The 19585-nt window shown below is 43.8% G+C and overlaps 1 protein-coding gene across 2 annotated transcripts in view; it reads left to right on the top strand.

The window, feature by feature from the left end:
- Positions 1–16998, top strand: part of flt4 (fms related receptor tyrosine kinase 4) — a 229774-nt gene extending 212776 nt beyond the window's left edge. For both annotated transcript variants that reach the window (XM_041193455.1, XM_041193457.1), the window contains 7 exons: positions 1370–1481; positions 1568–1667; positions 3343–3448; positions 4936–5075; positions 6150–6270; positions 7125–7210; positions 12510–16998. In XM_041193455.1, coding sequence (XP_041049389.1) covers positions 1370–1481; positions 1568–1667; positions 3343–3448; positions 4936–5075; positions 6150–6270; positions 7125–7210; positions 12510–12720 — 876 coding nt within the window. In that variant the 3' untranslated portion in view covers positions 12721–16998. The remainder of the gene's footprint in view (positions 1–1369; positions 1482–1567; positions 1668–3342; positions 3449–4935; positions 5076–6149; positions 6271–7124; positions 7211–12509) is intronic.
- The last annotated feature ends 2587 nt before the right edge of the window (positions 16999–19585 follow it).

Below are 19585 nucleotides of genomic sequence, written 5' to 3'. Positions count from 1 at the left end.
GCTGAATGACCTCCTCCTGTTCCTATGATATCATCCTGGACACTAGGAGTAAGTGTTCTTACTACACACAAACCGTTGGGGTTACAGGTGTGTCTCGAACAATAATGTTGGGGCTTCCAAATGCTAAGGAAAATTCTTATCTCAATTGCTAAGAACTTTCACAATGAGAATTTGCATAAAAAGTTCATATAAATAATAATTACTTTTTTAAAGAAAGACTAAATAGTCATTGCCTGGAGTGAGGTGGATAGATATTTTATGGGGTAAAGGCATTAATGGGGTTGGTTAGCTCAGTTGGGTAGAGAGTGGTGCAGAGTAACAACAGTAGTGAGGGTTCAATCCCTGTTGTTCTTGGGGTCCTTCTGATTGCCTTGTCCCATTGTGATATCACGGCACAAGCCATAATTAGCAACACTTGAACAATGAGGATGCTACATAAAGAGACAGAGATAGAAGGGATTACAGAACCAAGATAGCTAAATGGTGTTACAGTACAGATCATCTATGATATAATTGAATGGCAGAACTGGCCCAAGGAACTGAATGGTCTTTTCCTTTTCCTATGTAAGGCATGTGTAACATGCTTGGGGAAAACAGGTGACTTTGGAATGCTGTTTTCAAAGCTCTTCGTCACTGAGGGTTCTTCTCGTCTCGGTTTCGGGTTTGTTGTAAACTATTGATGGAGATTGAATGCTCCGATTATTGACATATCATACGGCTACCTGGATGGTAGAAGGTGATCTAGATGGTTTAGAAGGATGGATAAATAATTGAGAGAATAAGAGTTCAAATACTGCCATTGCAGTTTGAGAATTAGAATTATTTTTTTAAATATGCTTTTTAAAACATTGGTCTCAGTAAAAGTAATCATAAAGCTGCTGGATTATTGTAAATAAAACTCAAGTTGTCATAACGTACCTTAGAGAAGAAAACCTGCTGCCCTTACCTAGTCTGGTTCTGTGTGTGACTTCAGGGCCTTACCAATGTGGTTGACTCTTAAGTGCCTTGTGAAGTAGCCTAACAAGGCACTCAGTTTATCAAATCATTAACAGTTCAAGCAGGTCCATCGCCACCTTTATAGGGCAACTAGGGATGGGCAATAAATGTCAGCCATGCCAGCGACGCCCAAACTCCAAGGCAGGTGCAAGTGCTTAACTCTGAACATAACCTGTACCATATCTGAGAATATTTGATGAGAACCGTGTAGAAGGAGCTTCATTTAGTATGTAATCCATGTTGTATCTGCCCTTGGAATATTTGAATTTTTCTGAATTGCTCAGTAGTTTGGGGTAAAACATAACAAGCAATTTTAAGATGTCAACTAAAAGCACAATGAATTGTAACTCCTGATTTTTATGCTTTGTTCCAGGCTAGACTCCCACTCAAGTGGATGGCTCCTGAGAGCATTTTCGATAAAGTTTACACCACTCAGAGCGATGTTTGGTCGTTTGGGGTCCTCCTATGGGAGATCTTTTCTCTGGGTGAGGAGAAATTATGGTTCAGGACTTGGGTGAATGAGGCCTCAGTGAGCTCCTTGTTACCTTACTGACTTCCCGTCTTGTTTCAGGCGTTTCTCCCTATCCTGGAGTCCAGATCAACGAGGAATTCTGCCAGAGACTGCGGGAAGGCACCAGAATGCGAGCTCCAGAATACGCCACAGCGGAAATGTAATGGAGATATCTATGGATCCTTAGAATCGTATTGTATTAAAAGAGTTAAATTAATGGCCTGGTTGCAGAGAAAAGGCCAGTATTCTGTGGAGTATAGAAGATTAAGGGCTGATCAGTTGCACTGTTTAAAATGTTTAAAGGAGTTGTAGGCTAGATAAAGAAATAGAAATAGTTTCCTTGGTAGTCCAGAGCAAGGGGACATGACCTTAAAATTAAAGCTAGGATGTCCAAGGCTGAAGTTAGGAACTACTTCTTCACACAAAGGGTAGTGAAAATCTGGAACTCCCAAGTTGTTGAGGAGGGTCAGTTGGAAATTTCTAATCTAAATTGATAATTTGTTGAAATGAAAACAGAAAGTGCTGGAAAAACTCAGCAGGTCTGGCAGCATCTGTGGAGAGAGAAATGGAGTCAATGCTTCGAGTCCAATATGGCTCCTCTTCAGAACTGAAGAAAGGCAGAAATGTGATGGGTTTTATGCTGTTGAGAAAAGGGGAGGGGCAGGTGGAGCAAAAAGGGAAAGTCAGGGAGAGGATTTTGTTAGGCAAGGATATTCAGGGTTACAGAACTAAGGTGGGTAGATGGTGTCAAGTTACAGATAGGCCATGGTCTAATTGAATGATGGAATAGGCTAGAGGGTTAAATGGCCTCCCTCTGTTCCTGTGTTCATAGAACCCAGCAGTCAGATCGTGCTACAATGTGATTGCATTACCTGTCACAATATAGCAAGTAGAATCATGAAATCATAAAGTGTAGAAGGCCATTCAGCCCATCATGCCGGTGCTGGCTCTTTGAAAGAGCCATCCAATTAGTCCCACTCCATCTGCTCTTTCCCCATAGCCCTGTAATTTTTTTTCCCCCTTCAAGTATCAATCCAATTGGATCTGTTTCCACTGCCCTTTCAGCCATACATTCCAGGTCTGTGGGCCTGTTTATTGGGATATTGTAGACAGAATTTCACTCTGTATCTAATCTGTTCTGTCCTTGCCCTGTAAGTCAGGAGATTGTGGGTTCAGAAACTTAAGCACAAAGTCTTGACTGACACAGTGTGGTATTGTAGGGATGCTGCACTATCAGTATCTTTCCTGTTATACTCTCTCTGCCGTCTTGGAAGTGGAAGTAAAAGATTCTATCACACTATTCGAAGAAGGACAGGGCGGTTCCTGGCAAATATTTATTCCCTCAACTCATGTCACTAAAATAAAACTGTTGTAAACCTGGTGATTAATCACACTGCTGTTTGTGGGAGCTTGCTGTGCATAAATTGGCTGCCATGATTCCTACATTGCAAAAGTACAAAATAGTGCTTAATTGGCTGTGTGGGACTTTCAAATGTCCTTGGATCATAAAGTTGAGTATATTAACGACAGAGATCTCTTGACTATTGATGGTAAGGAATCATGAGAAATAAGGATAGAATTGAGATAGGTGATCAGCCATGTTCCTGTTGAATGACAGAGCAGGCAGGCTCATGGGCCAGATGGTCTACTCCTGCTTCTTACTCTTTGATATAAAAGGCGCTATATAAATGCATTCTTAGTGAATGAGTCCTACCAGCAAACTGCGGTTTCTACACTTGAAAATTTAAAATTCTAGATGTCCATGAGCAGTCAGATTTCTTGGAAGGCTTGACCCGTCTGATGTTGACTAACAAGTGAATTTGTTGTTTTGGCAGCTATCGTATCATGCTGGGCAGCTGGCAAGGGGAGCCAAAAGACAGGCCAACCTTCTCCGATCTGGTGGAGCTCCTCGGAGATCTGTTGCAAGCCAATGTCCAACAGGTGAGTCACCTGAAATACTTTCACCTGGTCACTCAAGATTGCACTGGCTCAGCTCAATGAACAAAAAATATCTTGAGCTTTTCATTCATTCCATTTCTGCTTCTTCCAGCAGGATTTGTTGGACAGTGATCAGGAGAAGGAGCCCTGCTTGTGTTTCCCCTTAGGGAAATTGACTAACTCATGAGGCATGACTTGTGGAAAGTGGGAGGAACAAGTGACTATGGACCTATGGTTCCCAAAGCTTTCCACCACTCGTGTTACCCACAGCGTTGGCGCAGTGGGTAGCAATCTGACCTCTGTGTCAGCAGGTCATGGGTTCAAGTTCCATTCCAGAGGCTTTTTTTTAAATTCTTTCATGGGACGTGAGCATCACTGGCAGGGCCAACATTTGTTTCCCATCCCTAATTGCCCTTGAGAAGGTGATGATGAGCCACCTTCTTGAACTGCCGCAGTCCATGTGGTGTACGTATACCCACAGTGCTGTTAGGATGGGAGTTTCAGGTTTTTGACCCAGCGACAATGAAGGAACAATAATATCATTCCAAGAGAGGATGATGTGTGACTTGGAGGAGATTTTGCAGGTTCCCTTGCGTCTGCTGCCCTTGTCCTTTTTGGCGGTAGAGGTTGCGGGTTTGGAAGGTGCTGTCAAAGGAGGCTTGGCGAGGCCCTGCAGTGCATCTTTCAGATGCTACACACTTCTGCCATGAGGCTCCAGTAGTGGAGGGAGTGAATGTATAGGCGGTGGATGGGGTGCTGATCAAGCTGGCTGCTTTGTCCTGAATGGCATTGAGCTCCTTAAGCGTTGACCTGAGCACAAAATCTAGGCCAGCACCCTCAGTGGAACAGATGCGAGCCTTGCAAGTGATGCCCACATCCCAAAAAATCCTCTTGGTCTGTTTTGTTCCGCGCTGCACAGGGTGGGGCATTTGCGAGCTGAACCTTCGAAGGACCTTCTAATCATTTCCTTACAGTGTCACCACTGGAGATCATCAAAGATCCTCAGGAATCCTTCCATCATCTGTCCAAACAAGCTGGAACCCTACAAGAGGGACTGACTTGCAACTTTTTAATTGTTAAATGCCTTTACATCCTCATCTCTTGAAATTTCTATGACAGGACACAACCTGAGGAAATACTGCACTGTTGGAAGTGCTGTCTTTCAATTGCGATAACAATCCGAAGCCCCATCCACACTCTCAGGTGGACATAAATGGTCCAACAGTCACTATTTTGAAGAAGAGCAGGGGAGTTCTCCCAGGTGTCCTGGACCAATATTTATCCCTCAACCAGCATCACTGAAACAGATCATCTGGTCACCATCACATGGTGATGATTATGAAATATTGCTGTGCATGGACTGGCTGCCGCGTTTCCTACATTTCAACATTGCCTATAATTCATAAGTACTTTATTGGTTATAAAGTGCTTTGAGACATTCTGAGGTTGTGAAAGGTACCATATAAATTCCAGTCTATCTTTTCTTTTAGGATGGGAAAGATTACATTCCTCTCAGTATGTTGCAGTGTACAGAAGATGACTTGGGCTTTTCCCAGCCGCATTCATCCATGCCTCATGGAGATGATAAAGGGTCTGAATCGAGATTAAGATGTGACAGTATAGGACCGAGGTAAGAGGTGTCACTTCAGCAAACAATAGAGGGAACATCAGACTCTCACACAGTCCAGACATCAACTAATTCATCTAGAGCTGGAGGATAGATTTCATTTCATCATTGCTCTTAATCGCGTCTTCTTCATCAGCAGCTTCGCCCAACCCATTCCCAACTCAGGGGTCTCCCCATCCCATACTTAGAGCTGGAATCTAGCTTCCCGAGACCAATATGTCCTTTAAACATTATTGGCCAATTGCAGAAATACAACCAACCTGCAATGCCCTTCCCCTTTGCCAGTGAGGTCTCACCCTGGAATCCTCTGCTTCCACCCCCAGGACCACATAAAGATTGCACATTCCAAAGTGCTAGTACTGGGAGACTAACCCCCACCCCCATGCTCCACCCCCAATTTAGCACCAACAGAACCCAATAACTTACCCAACTACCCCCGATCTGATCAGCCACCCCACCATTTTACCACTGTTGGAGACTTCATCATCCTCTAGTACCAGCAGACTCCAATATCTTCTGCAGTACACCCAGACCTTAGAACCCTGCACCTGAACAGTACCTTGACTCTCCTACTAGCAGACTCCAGTTACTGCTCCAAGACTCCCAGATTTTGACTCCTTCCCACATATAGTAGCATCATGCTATGAGACCTCCCCCTTCTGTATCAGCAGACCCCAGCATTATCCCCAGGATTCCCTAACCTCAGGAAACTGTCCTACCTCATCAGGACTACTGTACATCTACCAGAGCCCAGCAGCCTTATGATAGCTGCTGCACAACTCCACACCACACCCCCTCCAGTACTACATACACCCCCCCAACCCAGCACCAACCCTACATACATTCCTGCCAATACACGCCCATCAGCCCACCATCAGCCCTGCACGCACACATGCGAAGAATGCTATACGAATATATGTTGCCAGCACATACACATGGACCAATGTAGTTTGTGTTGAGATTTTCTATCAGAGTCTGGGTTCCATTGAGGATGGGGATTGGGGCATAGGTTTCAATGAATGTGGCGATTAGGTTGCGTTGACCAACACTGTCTCACTAGAATTTATTTCCCTGCAGGTACTATAACTGTGTCTCTTTTCCCGGACATATAAGTGGGGAGAGTCAGATTAAGTGCCCATCAAGAGTGAAAACATTTGAAGATGTCCCAGTGGAACAGACAATGAAACCTATGCAAAATGTGAGTAATCCATGTGTCCCAAATCCAGGTTAATACTTAATCCCTGTTTAACTCCTCCTCCTCTATTGTAATTGCCTCTTTGTCTCCTGCTGCCCCTTTCTGCAAAATGGAATATTCCATTACCACGTCTTGCATTACTGAGTGGACTGGCCAATAGATTCTGATAGAGGCTCCCTTACTGTCGCAGAAGATGAATACACCATCTTATAGTGCTGACCAGTTAAGACCAAGGTGTCTGGACGTTTCTCTTTGGCCTGCGTTGGGTTAGCTAGGTGGGGCTTGGTGGGTGAAGAAGTTACTACAATGGGCCTCAGTTCACTCCTGGGTTAATGAGGCGGGAATGAATTATCAACCAGATTTCCCGACTGGAATGCGGGTGTGGTTATCTGGTGAGGATGAGATCAGGCTACACTTGGGAAATAAGGTCAATGGAAGGGTCCTTAACTCCCATGGAAACTGTACCCCAGGAATAATGACCCCTTTAACAAAAGGAAGAAAACTGAGAAAATAAAAGCCATTGACTTGAATGGAAAACAAATTGGGGTGGGGTATAAACTGAGCATCTGATTCAATATTGCCTGTTCTGTGCTACTGGTAGAGACTAATTCCATCCTCATTGAGTCCAATTCCTGTTTGTAAATGTTCAGCCCATAATATCATTGGCATGTTTATCTCTTACCAGCACCGCTTTTTTCATATAAAAATGTATTTGAAAGTCTAACCTGTGGATTCCATTGCATTATAATGAACTCAAACCGCTCTATAAATGAGATCATTGTCCAATCATTGCTGCAATATTTTTGCAATGCCACTGTTGCAATTTAATTTCCATCCTCTTCCAACATTTATTTCAGGACAACCAGACAGACAGCGGGATGGTCCTGGCTTCTGAAGAGCTTGAGAAGATAGAAACCAAGCATAAAAAGCAAATGGTGTTCAGGTGAGGTGCAGATAGCTGTTGGGGCAGGGGGTGCAGGGGTGAGGGTGCAGGGTGGGGAGGTGCTCTAACTGTTTCATAAAACCATGACCTGCCTGATCCTTTTGAAACATTGCTGCTCTTCATTTTCTTTCATTCCCCAATTAATGTCATTGTATTGCTTTTGCTAATCCAGGCAAGAAATGCCAGGGCTGGGGAATGGAGCACTTTTCATTACAGGCTTTCAGTTTCACCACAAATACTCGCTGGTTTAAATACAGAGTAAAGCTCACTCTACATCAAACACTCCTAGGGCAAGTACAACACGAGTTAGATTCAGAGTAAAGATTCCTCAAAAGGAAAGTGGCAGCATGGATATGAAGTTTGCTGATTGACAGGAAATAGAAGGACTGAATATTGAATTCAACAACTTTAGATCTTGAACTCCCTCCTCCATCCCCATCCCCTTTCTGTTTCTTCCCCCTTCCTTTTATTTTTTTCCAATAATTTATATAGATTTTTCTTTTCCCACCTATTTTCATTAGTTTTAAATCTTTTATGCCCCCCCCACCTCCACTAGAGCTGTACTTTGAGTGCCCTACCATCCATTCTTAATTAGCACATTTGTTTAGATAATATCACCAACTTCGACACCTCTGTGTTCTTTTGTTCTTTTGTCTGTGACATCTTTTGATTATCTGCTCCTCTCTCTGCTTGCTTGTCCCTACAACCACACCACCCCCCTCCACTTCTCTCCCCCCACCCAACCCCCCCCCCCCCCCCGCCACCCACCTTAAACCAGCTTATATTTCACCCCTCCTTGGATTCACCCAGTTCTGTTGAAGGGTCATGAGGACTCGAAACATCAACTGTTTTCTTCTCCGCCAATGCTGCCAGACCTGCTGAGTTTTTCCAGGTAATTCTGTTTTTGTTTTGGATTTCCAGCATCCACAGTTTTTTGTTTTTAAGAAATAGAAGGTAGTGGTCAGCTGTTGTTTCTTGAACTAAAGGAAGGTATACAGTGGTGTTCCCTAGGGATCGGTACTGGGAACACCGCTTTTTAGGATATACATTAATAATCTAGACATGGGTGTTAGGGACACAATTTCAAAATTTGCAGATGATACAAAACTCGAAAGTATTGGGAATTGTAAGCAGGATAGGGATAGACTTTAAGAAGAAATAGTTTTAGTGCAGATGGCTGAACCAAGTCCTTCTAAGCTGTGACCATTCTATAACTCAATATACTAGGAAGCGTAGTGGTATTGTCACTGGACTAATAATCCAGAGACCCGCGATAATGCTCTGGGAACCCAGCAGATGGTGGAATTTGAATTCAATAAAAAGAAATCTGGAATTAAAAGTCTAATGCTGACCATGAAACCATCTGGTTCGCTAAGGAAATCTGTTGTCCTTACTTGGACTGGCCTACATGTGAGTCCAGACCCACAGCAATGTGGTTGATTCTTAAATGCCCTCTGAACACGGGCAACTAGAGATGGGCAGTAAGTGCTGCCTAACCAGCCACGTCCACATCCAATGAATAAAAAGAAAATGGGAAACCTCCCTCTACATTGTTCCACCAAATATTCTTAGGTCTCAGGTACAACACATTTGTGAGGGAAGGAGATAGGAATCTAAACTTAAACTGTGCTAATTTTATCATAACTCACTTGCTCACAAAGACCACCTGCTTTTACCTACATCATCTACTACTCTCAACATTAAAAAAAAAATCCTGCATAACGTGACTTTGATTCTACCAAATAAAAACAAGTTAAGTTCAGAGTCTCTCCTTCCATTTGAATCTCAGTTTCACAGAGTGTAGAGGGATAGAGGACCAATACATATTCTACAAATTTAGTTATGGTTTGCTTGGTTTGTGCTGAATGTAGACTATCCCAACAAGGTTAACCAATCACAAGTGGGTGTCATATAATTTAAACATATGATGCATTTGGTGAAAGCTTCATCATCTATAGCCATGTTTCAGCTTCTATTACTACAGAGTAGGCCTGACTGTCAACACCCCTTAACCAAGAACCTGTTGAATTTATTATATTACTTTATAGATTCCTGGGATGAGGATGCTGTTGGCAAGCCTGGCATTTATTGCCATCCCTAATTGCCCTTAAGGAGGTGGTGATGAGCCACCTTCTTGAACTAGTGTATTCCACGTGGTGTAGGTACACGCACAGTGCTGTTAGGGAGAAAACTCCAGGATTTTGACCCAGCGACCATGAAGGAACATCCAATTATATATCCAAGACAGGATGGTGTGTGTCAGTTGGTGGTGTTCCCATGCACCTTCTGTCCTAGTCCTTCTGAATGTTAGAGAGAATTACTACCAGTATTGCCTTTGCAAGATCTTCCAAATCCAGTGGCAAGAAAGGCAAATCAACATCAACATCCTCTCCTAAACCAACATGCCCAGCATCAAGACACTAATCACTCAAACCAGCTCCGCTGCATGGGAGATTGCCATTCGTTTGCCAGATACCAGACTCCAGAAGTGACTGCTCTACTTGGAACTCATTTGTGGCAGGAGACTCCCAGGAGGACAGTGGAAATGCTTTAGGGATGTCCTCAAAGCATCCCTGAAGAGGTCAAACATACCCATCAACTCACGGGAGAACCTGGCTTGTGACCGGCCAAAATGGAGAAGGCTCATTTGGAATGGCACCAAACACATTGAGGGAATGACAGGGGTGCGAAAAAGCATAGTTGAGACATTGGAGGGAGTGAACAAACATCCAAACAGCCCATCTACCCAATCCTTCAAACACCACCTGCCCTGCATGTGGCAGAGACTGCAGATTGCACATTGGACTTATCAGTCATCTCAGAACCCAATGACAATTGGCATAGGGTAAATAAAATTAGGCAGATGACTGTGTGGCTCAAAGGCTGTTGTGGGAGAAGGGGGTTCCAGTTCATGGGTCACTGACACCAGTAATGGGGAAAGTGGGGGCTGTACTGTTGGGACAGTCTACAACTGAATCGTGTTGGGACCAGTGTTGTAGCAAGCCATGTAAATAGTATATCTTTCCTTAGGTAAGGGGACCAAAACTGTTCACAGTATTCTAGGTGTGGTATAACTTGTGCCTTGTATAGTTTTAGCAAGACTTCCCTATTTTTATACTCCATTCCCTTTGAAATAAAGGCCAACATTCCAGTTACCTGTTGAATTGTATGTTAGCTTTTTGTGATTCATGCACAAGGACCCCCAAATCTCTCTGTGTTGCAGCTTTCTGCAGTCTTTCTCCATTTAAATAATATTCAGCTCCTCTATTCTTCCTGCCAAAGTGCCTCACATAACCTCACATTTTCCCACGTTGCATTGGAAAATAGCAAAAAAAGAGGAAGACAGAAATTAGGAAACTACAAACTAGTTAGTTTAACATCTGTCATAAGAAAAATGTTAGAAGTTATCATTAAAGGTGTCATAGGAGGGCACTTAGAGAAATTCAAGGCAATCAGGCAGTCAGCGTGGATTTGTGAAAGGAAAAACATGTTTAACCAATTTATTGGAGTTCTTTGAAGAAGTAACACATGCTGTGGATAAAGGGGAACTGATGGATTTTGATGTAGATGTAGGTGAATGTAGATTTCCAAAAGGCATTTGCTAAGGTGTCACATCAAAGGTTTTTGCAGAAAATAAAAGCTCATGGTGTAGGGGGTAACATATTAGCACGGATAGAAGATTGGCTAGCTAACAGGAAACAGAGGGTAGGCATAAATGGATCATTTTCTGGTTGGCTAGATGTAATGGGTGGTGTGCCACTGGGATCAGTGCTGGGGCCTCAACTTTTTACAACTTATCTAAATGGCTTGGATGAAGGGGCCAAAGGTATGGTTGCTAAATTTGCTAATGTAGGACAGTAAGTTTTAAAGAGGATATGAGGCTAAGAAGGGATATAGATAGGTTAAGTGAGTGGGCGAAGATCTGGCAATTTTTTATTCATTCTTGGAATATGGGCATCACTGGCTAGGCCAGCATTTATTGTCCTTGAGGGCATTTAAGAGTCAACCACATTGCTGTGGGTATGGAGTCACATGTAGGCCAGACCAGGTAAAGACAGCCTCCTTCCAGATTTCCTTCCCTAAAGGGACCAGATGGGTTTTTATAACAATCAACAATGGTGTCATAGTCATCATTAGACTTTTAATTCCAGATTTTTTTTTAGTGACTTCAAATTTCACCATCCGCCATGGTGGGATTCAAACCCAGAGCGTTGCCCTGGGTCTCTGGATTACCAATCTAGTGACAATACCACTATGCCACCATCTCCCTTGAAGTAAATGGAGTATTATGTGGGAAAATGTGAAATTATCCATTTTAGCAGGAAGAATAATAAAGGAGCATATTATCGAAATGGTGAGAGATTGCAGAGCTCTGAGATGCAGAGGGATCTGGGTGTCCTTGTGCATGAATCAAAAAAGGTTATTGTGCAGGTACAGCAAGTAATTAGGATTTTTCCTCTAGTGGGAGAATCTAGATCTAGGGGTCACTGTTTGAAAATAAGGGGTCACCCACTTAAGACAGAGATGAGGAAAAAAAGTCCTCTCAGAGGGTCGTGAGTGTTTGGAACTCTCTTCCTCAAAAGGCAGCAGAAGCAGAATCTTTGAATATTTTTAAGGCGGAGGTAGATAGATTTTTGATAAGCAAGGGGGTGAAAGGTTATCAAGGGGAGGTTGCAATCAGTTTAGCCATGATCTTATTGAATGGTGGAGCAGTCTCAAGGGATGAATTGACTTACTCCTGCTCCTAATTCATATGTTGAACCAGAGTGAAAGCAAGTCATTCTTGATCCTGAGAGACTGCCTAAGAAAAATTAGAGGTCATAAGTTGGCCAAATAAATGCCATCACTTATTCAACATGTTATCAACCATGTAATTGCTACTGGAAGAAGTAACCAACAACAACTGGCAAATTTAGCGTAAAACACCCCAAGACACTTCACAGGACCTTTATCAAACAAAGATTTGACACTGAGCTACATAAGGAGACATCAAGACAGGGGACCAAAATCTTGGTCAAAGTGATAGATTTTAAGAAATGTTTTAGAAGAGGAGAGAGGAGTAAAGAGGCAGAAATGTTTAGGGAGAGAATCCCAGAGCTCAGGGTCTAACTAGCTGAAGGCATGTCTGCTAATGACGAGTGATGGGAATTGGAAGAGCACAGAGATCTCAGAGGAGCGAAGCCTCATAAGAGCTATATGTGTGTGTGCAGGGGCTAAAGAAAGAGAAACAGCAATGACATCCTGCTCCAACCTTTTGGGCTGTCACTTAACTCTTGTTCCTTTTCTTCTTTCATAATAGAAAACCCTCAAGTATAAACACAGACATGGCCTCGGAGTTTTGCAGACGGCCGGACAGGTGTAGGTGCAGATCAGCCTGGTGTCCTGAGACCTCGGGGCAGATCATTCACAGCAATGACTATGGACACCTTTCGCACGGCGCTCAGGAGCGCGAGGGACGGAGTACACAGCCTGTGGATCCCATTACCCCAGAAAGCACCTCCCGCTTCTAGGCCCCGATTCCCACAGGAAGAATCTCCGCAGGAATCCTAGTTCACTGTATCAGCCCAATGCAACATTTTAGACTTTATTCCGGCGAATATCTCGCTCACTCTAAGCAGTTCTTCCACTACAACTGGCATGAAGTGACTAAATATCAAGGGAACCAGAGAGGTGGATTTTCAGCTGACTTCCCGGGTGTGTAACTCATTCAGTATACAAACAGCCCGGTTTTCAATTGCAGTTATTTCACTGCAAATGAAAATTTGGCAGTCTCTGTAACTAGCTGCCTGGGAATAAGTTTGAAACCTTCCCTAACTGTGTTGGAGGACCTTAGCTTTCCAAAAAAAAGAAACTATATATAACCAGATTTGTAATTATGACTTTATTCGAAGAGTCCTTTTGAAAGTCTGTGTTGTTTTCTATTAGTTTTATTTTTTTCCTCTACTTTTATTGCCAAACTCAGAAATTTACTGGGAATCTGTGTATTTTGACACTGCAATATAAAAATAATAGAGTTTAACTTTGAACATTTACAAGTTGCTTGTTCACAGGTTCCACACTGGGGGAGGGGCAGGAATACCCAGCTTCTCAGTGTCAACTATTTATTGTGAGATTGTTAATGTTTGTATAAAGAACGTCTGCACAATTTCACATTAAATAGTGAGCAGCCAAAATCTCCCCTCTTTGAGAAAATTCAAGTGATTTCCTTTCTGAAATATTGTTTAACATTGAGATATTGAGTTGTTCAATGTTTGGGTCCCAGACAGTCTCTCACTCTCTCTCTCTCTCTCACACACACAATCCCTCTCATCTGATTATCATGTACTGCTAGCCTGTATCTGTGCTACCAATTTACTAGATTGCCTGACCCTGTCTCGTAAGCTATAGAAATGGTGATGACATTAGTATACAGAGAAAAAGAACTTGCATTATAGTGCCCTTCGTGACGTCTTGATGTTCCAAGGCGCTTTACCAGCCAATGAAGTACTTTTGAAGTGCAGTCACTGTGGTAATGTAGGAAATGCAGCAGCCAATTTATGCACAGCAAGATCCCACAATCAGCAGTGAAATAAATGACTTGATAATTGTTATTTTTAATATTGGTTGAGGGATAAATATTGTCCGGAACACTGGGGAAGAACTCCAGACTGCACTCCTGTCTAACCACAGCCCAGACTGCGCTCCTGTCTAGCCATGACCCAGACTGCACTACTGTCTAGCTGCAACCCTGGACTGCACTATTGTCTAGCCCCAACCCCAGACTGTCTTCCTGCCTAGCCTGAAACTAGACTGCCCTCCTACCTAGCCAATCCCCAACCAACAGCGATACCATTGAATATTAGCCATTACTTTTTAAACTTCCCCCTGTCAGATTTTGATGCATATGGAATATTAGGGTCCTCATTTCTCTTGGTGTCATCATCTTCTGCTTTGTGATATTTTGTACTCAGCTTAGCTCTTCTTTCATTCCTGTAATGTACACGGCTCAGGCAATCCCCTCCCATTCTTTCTCTTCATAACCTCTGCTCTTACAAAAATAATTACACAAGCTTAAAAATACACAAAGCAGATTAATCAATGTGAATATTATTGGGAGGGAGAGAAAGGATGAGAAGGGAGAAAGAGGAGAGTGTTCTGTGCATTTCATGTTAACAGGATTATAATTGTTATTTTTTTGATGATGACTGAAATCATGGTTTTGTAAATGCTTCTGTCTTCTTGTTGAAATTGATACTTTTATTGCTAAATCTGGGCAGGCGCCTGGCCTGCAGAGATATGTGATACGCTGAAATATCATTGATTATTATATACAATGATGACTTGTATTAACATAGAGCTTTCAATGTAGTAAAATGACGCAAGGTGCCTCACAGGAGCTTATCAAACAAAAATTTGACAGCAAGCCACATAAGGAATATTAGGACAGGTGACTAAAAGCTTGATCAAAAACATAGGTTTTTAAGGAGTATCTTCAAGGAGGAAAGGGAGATAGAGAGGCGGAGAAGTTTAGGAAGGAATTCCAGAGTTTCAGGCCTATACAGCGGATGGCATGGCCAGCAATATTGGAGGGATGCAAATCAGGGATATGCCGGAGGCCAGAATTGGAGGAAAGCAGAGATCTCAGGTGTTTGTGGGACTGGAGGTGGTTACAGAGATAGGGAAGGGCAAGGCCATGAAGGGATTTGAACGTAATGATTTTTAAATTGAGTGAACCGTTTATGGTGTGATCTCTCTGTGACTGAGGGGATGAATGATCTGCTTTTAATTCCCACAACATGGAACCATTAGCCCAGGAGACAAATTTTCAGAAGTGTCATGACCCCCTGCTCCTCCAGGTACCTCACCCTAGTCGGCACCCTTCACACATGAGTTGAGACAGTGAATATTGGCAGGCTATTGTTCTCTGGAAGGAGCATCACAGCCAAGTCTAATTTTGTCCTTCAACCAACGCGCATGTATCAACACACACGTATCAACACGCACTCATCAATGCCCGCACATACGCATCAACATGCATGCACATGCGCACACACGCATAGATCAACACACACATACACACACAAGTGTGACCAAGTGACCAAGAGGCATCACGAGTCCATTAGGTTAATGACAACCATTGTTGTGTTCATGCCCTCGCTCAGGTCAGTGAATTCAGCGAAGACCAAGAATCAAGGACAAAAGCTTGGGGTCACCTTTGACCACACGCAACAGCATAAGACAAGTGGTAGCGAGGCAGCAACCTGTTTTACATCTCCGTTGTGCTTTTTATTCCCATTGAGGTGAGGGAATTTTAACCTGGAACACACTGCCTCGAAGGCCAAGAGAAACAAGTTCAGTAACAGCTTTCAAAAGAGATTTGAAGAAATACCTACCTTCTCACCTAATCCCTCAATCCTTCTCACTAAATCAGTCAACCCCTTGTTTATCCTCACGAGCTGTTGGATAAAAATTGCTTCAAAGCTCAGTCGTATCTTGACCATGGTTAGTAGCTGCTCACCGATAGGCTTCAATTTGTTCTACCTGAGTTCATTCACAAAACACAGTTTCGTTGTGATATTCACACCTTGGCCGTTCAGTACCTTTATGAATGAATTTTCAGTTGTTAAACAACCCCTGATGGTCAGTTATTTTGAGTTTGATCACTGAATTGCTGCTGATTTATTTAATGATATCCTACTCAGTGTTATCACATACCTCTGTGTATTAACTGGAAATGCTACTGTGGTCTAGCTTGCTAGAACTTCTAAAGATGGGATTGCAGCAAAAAAGTGCATACTTTTTATTCATTGACAAAACCATCGTGTGACTCACCAATTCGGACTCTCTTTCATGAATAATACAATGAGATTGCTCCTTTCAACTTTCTCCTCTTATTTCTCCTGAACTCCAAAAAGCTCCAACATGCACTTTCCTCATCCAGATATTATCGACCTGCTGATGTCAACACTCATTCCCTTACTCGGATTCATTTTCAGGTACTTCAGGCACTCCAGTGAAACCCCCGCCTCCCTCAGTCTCCCCTCCAAACTGTGGAACACCTCCCCTCCCTCAGTCTCCACTCCAAATTGTGGAACTCACACAATCACATAATAGTTACACAGCAGAGAGAACATTCAGCCCGTCATGTCTGCGCCGGCTCTCCGGATGAGCAAATCACCTGGTGCCCCTCCCCCACCTTTCACCAGAACCCTGCATGTTCTTCCCTTTCAGGCAATAGTCCCTTTCGAATGCCTCAACTAAACCTGCCTCCACCACCCACTCTCAGGCAGTGCATTCCAGGTCTTAACCAGTCACTGCGTGATAAAAGTGTTTCCTCGTGTCTCCGTTGCTTTCTTTTTTGCCGATTACCTTAAATCTGTACCCTCTTGTTCTCAATCCTTAGGCCAGCGGGAACAGTTTTTGCCTTTTTTTTTACCCCTCTCCTCCATCACTCTGCGCTCCAAACTGTGGAATTCCTTACATCCTTACATAAGTCTTCCCTTCCTCCTTCAATTGATAGGCTCTATGGAATCTGAGCCTGGTGTCAACTGACGCCAACACATTGCTCAGATTCAAAGATGCTCCCTCGCTGCCGACCATTTGGCCCAAACAGGGGCATTTGGACCCGTAGCGCTGCAATGGTGCTGTCAATGTTTCCTGCAGCTCTCCCATCTTTAAAGTGTTAATTGTGACCCTCTTGTATTTTTATTGTGTCTCTGCTCGGTGTTTTTGAATGGAATTCTGCCACGATCACTAAAGCCGCAGCTATTGTTTACAGTTACATTAATAATAAGGGGTGGGTGGTAAAACAGCGTAGATCATTGTGTGTGTGTTGGGGGGGGGGAGGGGGTAGCGATATCCCACTTATAGGAGGAATTGCTAAGAAATAAAACATTACGCCGAGATTTTATCCACATTTAACAATTTACAACATAGTAAACATTTTTTGTGTGTGATGTATATTGTACATAGCATATTGTGTGAAACTGAATATGAAATGTTTCCAAGACATGTATAACATACAGAAATAAATCACTGTTTTTGATAGTGAAAGTGTGAGGAAATTCACCTCATGGTTTAATTCGCACTGAGCCAAATTTGTTTGCATTCAGATTTTGGAAACTTAACAGGCCACATGGGTTATGTTCCAAACTTTTTTTTTTATTTGTTCATGGGATGTGGGCGTCACTGGTTAGGCCGGCATTTATTGCCCATCCCTAGTTGCCCTTGTTCGTTGAAGAGTCAACCACATTGCTGTGGGTCTGGAGTCACATCCAGGCCAGACCAGGTAAGGACAGCAGATTTCTTTCCCTAAAGGGACATTAGTGAACCAGATGGGTTTTTACAACAATTGTCAAGGGTTTCGTGGTCATCATCAGACTTTTAATTCCAAATTTCTACTGAAGTCAAATTTCACCATCTGCTGTGGTGGAGATTCAAACCAGCGTCCCCAGAGCATTATGCTGTGTCTCTGGAATACTAGTCAGTGACAATACCACTATGCCACTGCCTCCACCAAACTATTAAAAAAACCAAACAACCTGACAACTTTGTTGGATTTTACTGTGCTCCTTCCGTGTTGTAGCCCTGCTTAGAGTTGGTTGATCACCCCTAACCGGGTTGCCCTGGAGTAACTTTTTTTAAAAATTCATTCATGGGATGTGGGCTTCGCTGGCTGGGCCAGCATTTATTGCTCATCCCTTGTTGCCCTTGAGAAGGTGGTGGTGAGCTGCCTTCTTGAATCGCTGCAGTCCATTAAAAAAATAGGATCTTTGTCTCAATCTCACTTTACTGACTGGCTCTCTGTCTCTCCTGACTCCTTTAGAGTCCGAGGGCAGAATCTTCCAGTCCCGCCAGCACCAGCAGGAAGCTTGTTGGCGGGGCAGATTAATTTGGCGTAAAGCCAAGGCTCAGTTTCCTGACATCGGGTTGAACTTAAGGAATTCTGTTCTCAGGATTTTAAGGGTTGGTTAAAGTCAGGCCAAGCGTCCTGGCGAACAGTGTCGAGAAGCCCTTTTGAATGCATTAGAAAGTCATGCATGCTCATTAAAAGTCCGTTTCGCCGGAATTAAGATCCCCCTACGAATTAAGTTCCCCACCAGTCAGAAATTAGAATATTCACTTTTACGGCTGTATGTAAGTGGCCTGCAGCTGGCGAGCTTGACTTCTTCCATGGCTTTGAGGTGCGTAGATGCTGCTTTGGCCTTCTAGGGGACTATTCGCATATCTGTAATATATGACAGTCACACTGAGAGGGGGGAGTGGGATGCAGTAGAGTGGCAGGTCCAGGACGATAGTGATGTAGCTGAAGGTTTCATGGGGGTGTTCACGGAAGTGAACAAAGCAGGTGGTTCGGATAATGGGAAGGGTCAGGGAGAGATAAAAACAAAAAAATAAAAACAAAAAACTGCGGATGCTGGAAATCCAAAACAAAAACAGAAATACCTGGAAAAACTCAACAGGTCTGGCAGCATCGGCGGAGAAGAACAAAGTTGATGTTTCGAGTCCTCATGACCCTTCAACAGAACAGGGAGAGGGTGGGCATGGGGACAGTAACAGGCATAGGCTCAGAGGGGAGGGAAGGCTTGTGCAGGTAGATGGTAATAGGTGCAAGGGTAACAGGGGAATATTCAAGGGTGACGGGGAGAAGAATGGTTATATCGGGTGAGTCAAGGATGATGGGAGGGATGTTGGTGGGTGACAGTAGGACAAGTTGCACAAAGTCTGGACATTGGAGGCAGGCGAAGGGTCGAAGGGCAGGGTGGAATGGAAGGATGGAGTGAAGGTTGGACATAGGAGGCAGGTGAAGGGAAGGGGTGTAGGGTTGGAAGGGTGGAGTGGAGGCTGGACATTGGAGGTCGGGGGAGGAAGGTTGGCCAGGAAAGAAAGAGGCTGTCTTTCTGGGGCAGGGAGGAAGGCTGACCCGGGAAGGAGGAGTCTGTCCGGGGCAGCAAGGGTGCAGCAACATGGATTAGAGGGAAGGGCCTTTCTTGTTGGGTTCTGTGATTGGATGGGGAAGGGGGGTTTCTGAGCAAGGACGGTGGGAGGTAGATGGTACTGAGGGCAGGGTCGGTGCTGTCATGGTGGGGTCCCAAGGATTGAACTGGGGGCACTGGGCAGTGGAGGGGACAGTCACACTGAGAGGGGGGAGTGGGATGCAGTAGAGTGGCAGGTCCAGGGTGATAGTGAGGTAGCTGAAGGTTTCATCGGGGTGTTCATGGAAGTGGTCAAAACAGGTGGCTTGGATAATAGGAAAGGTCAGGGAGAGGGTGGGCATGGGGACAGTAACAGGCATAGGCTCAGAGGGGCGGAAAGGCATGTGCAGGTGAATGGTAATAGGTACAAGGGTAACAGGGGAATGTTCAAGGGTGACGGGGAGAAGAATGGTTATATCGG

Source organism: Carcharodon carcharias, chromosome 8 (genome assembly GCF_017639515.1).
Source record: "Carcharodon carcharias isolate sCarCar2 chromosome 8, sCarCar2.pri, whole genome shotgun sequence".
Lineage (NCBI taxonomy): Eukaryota > Metazoa > Chordata > Chondrichthyes > Lamniformes > Lamnidae > Carcharodon > Carcharodon carcharias.
The sequence above is the reverse complement of the archived record's forward strand: the minus strand, read 5'-3'. Positions and strand labels throughout refer to the sequence as shown.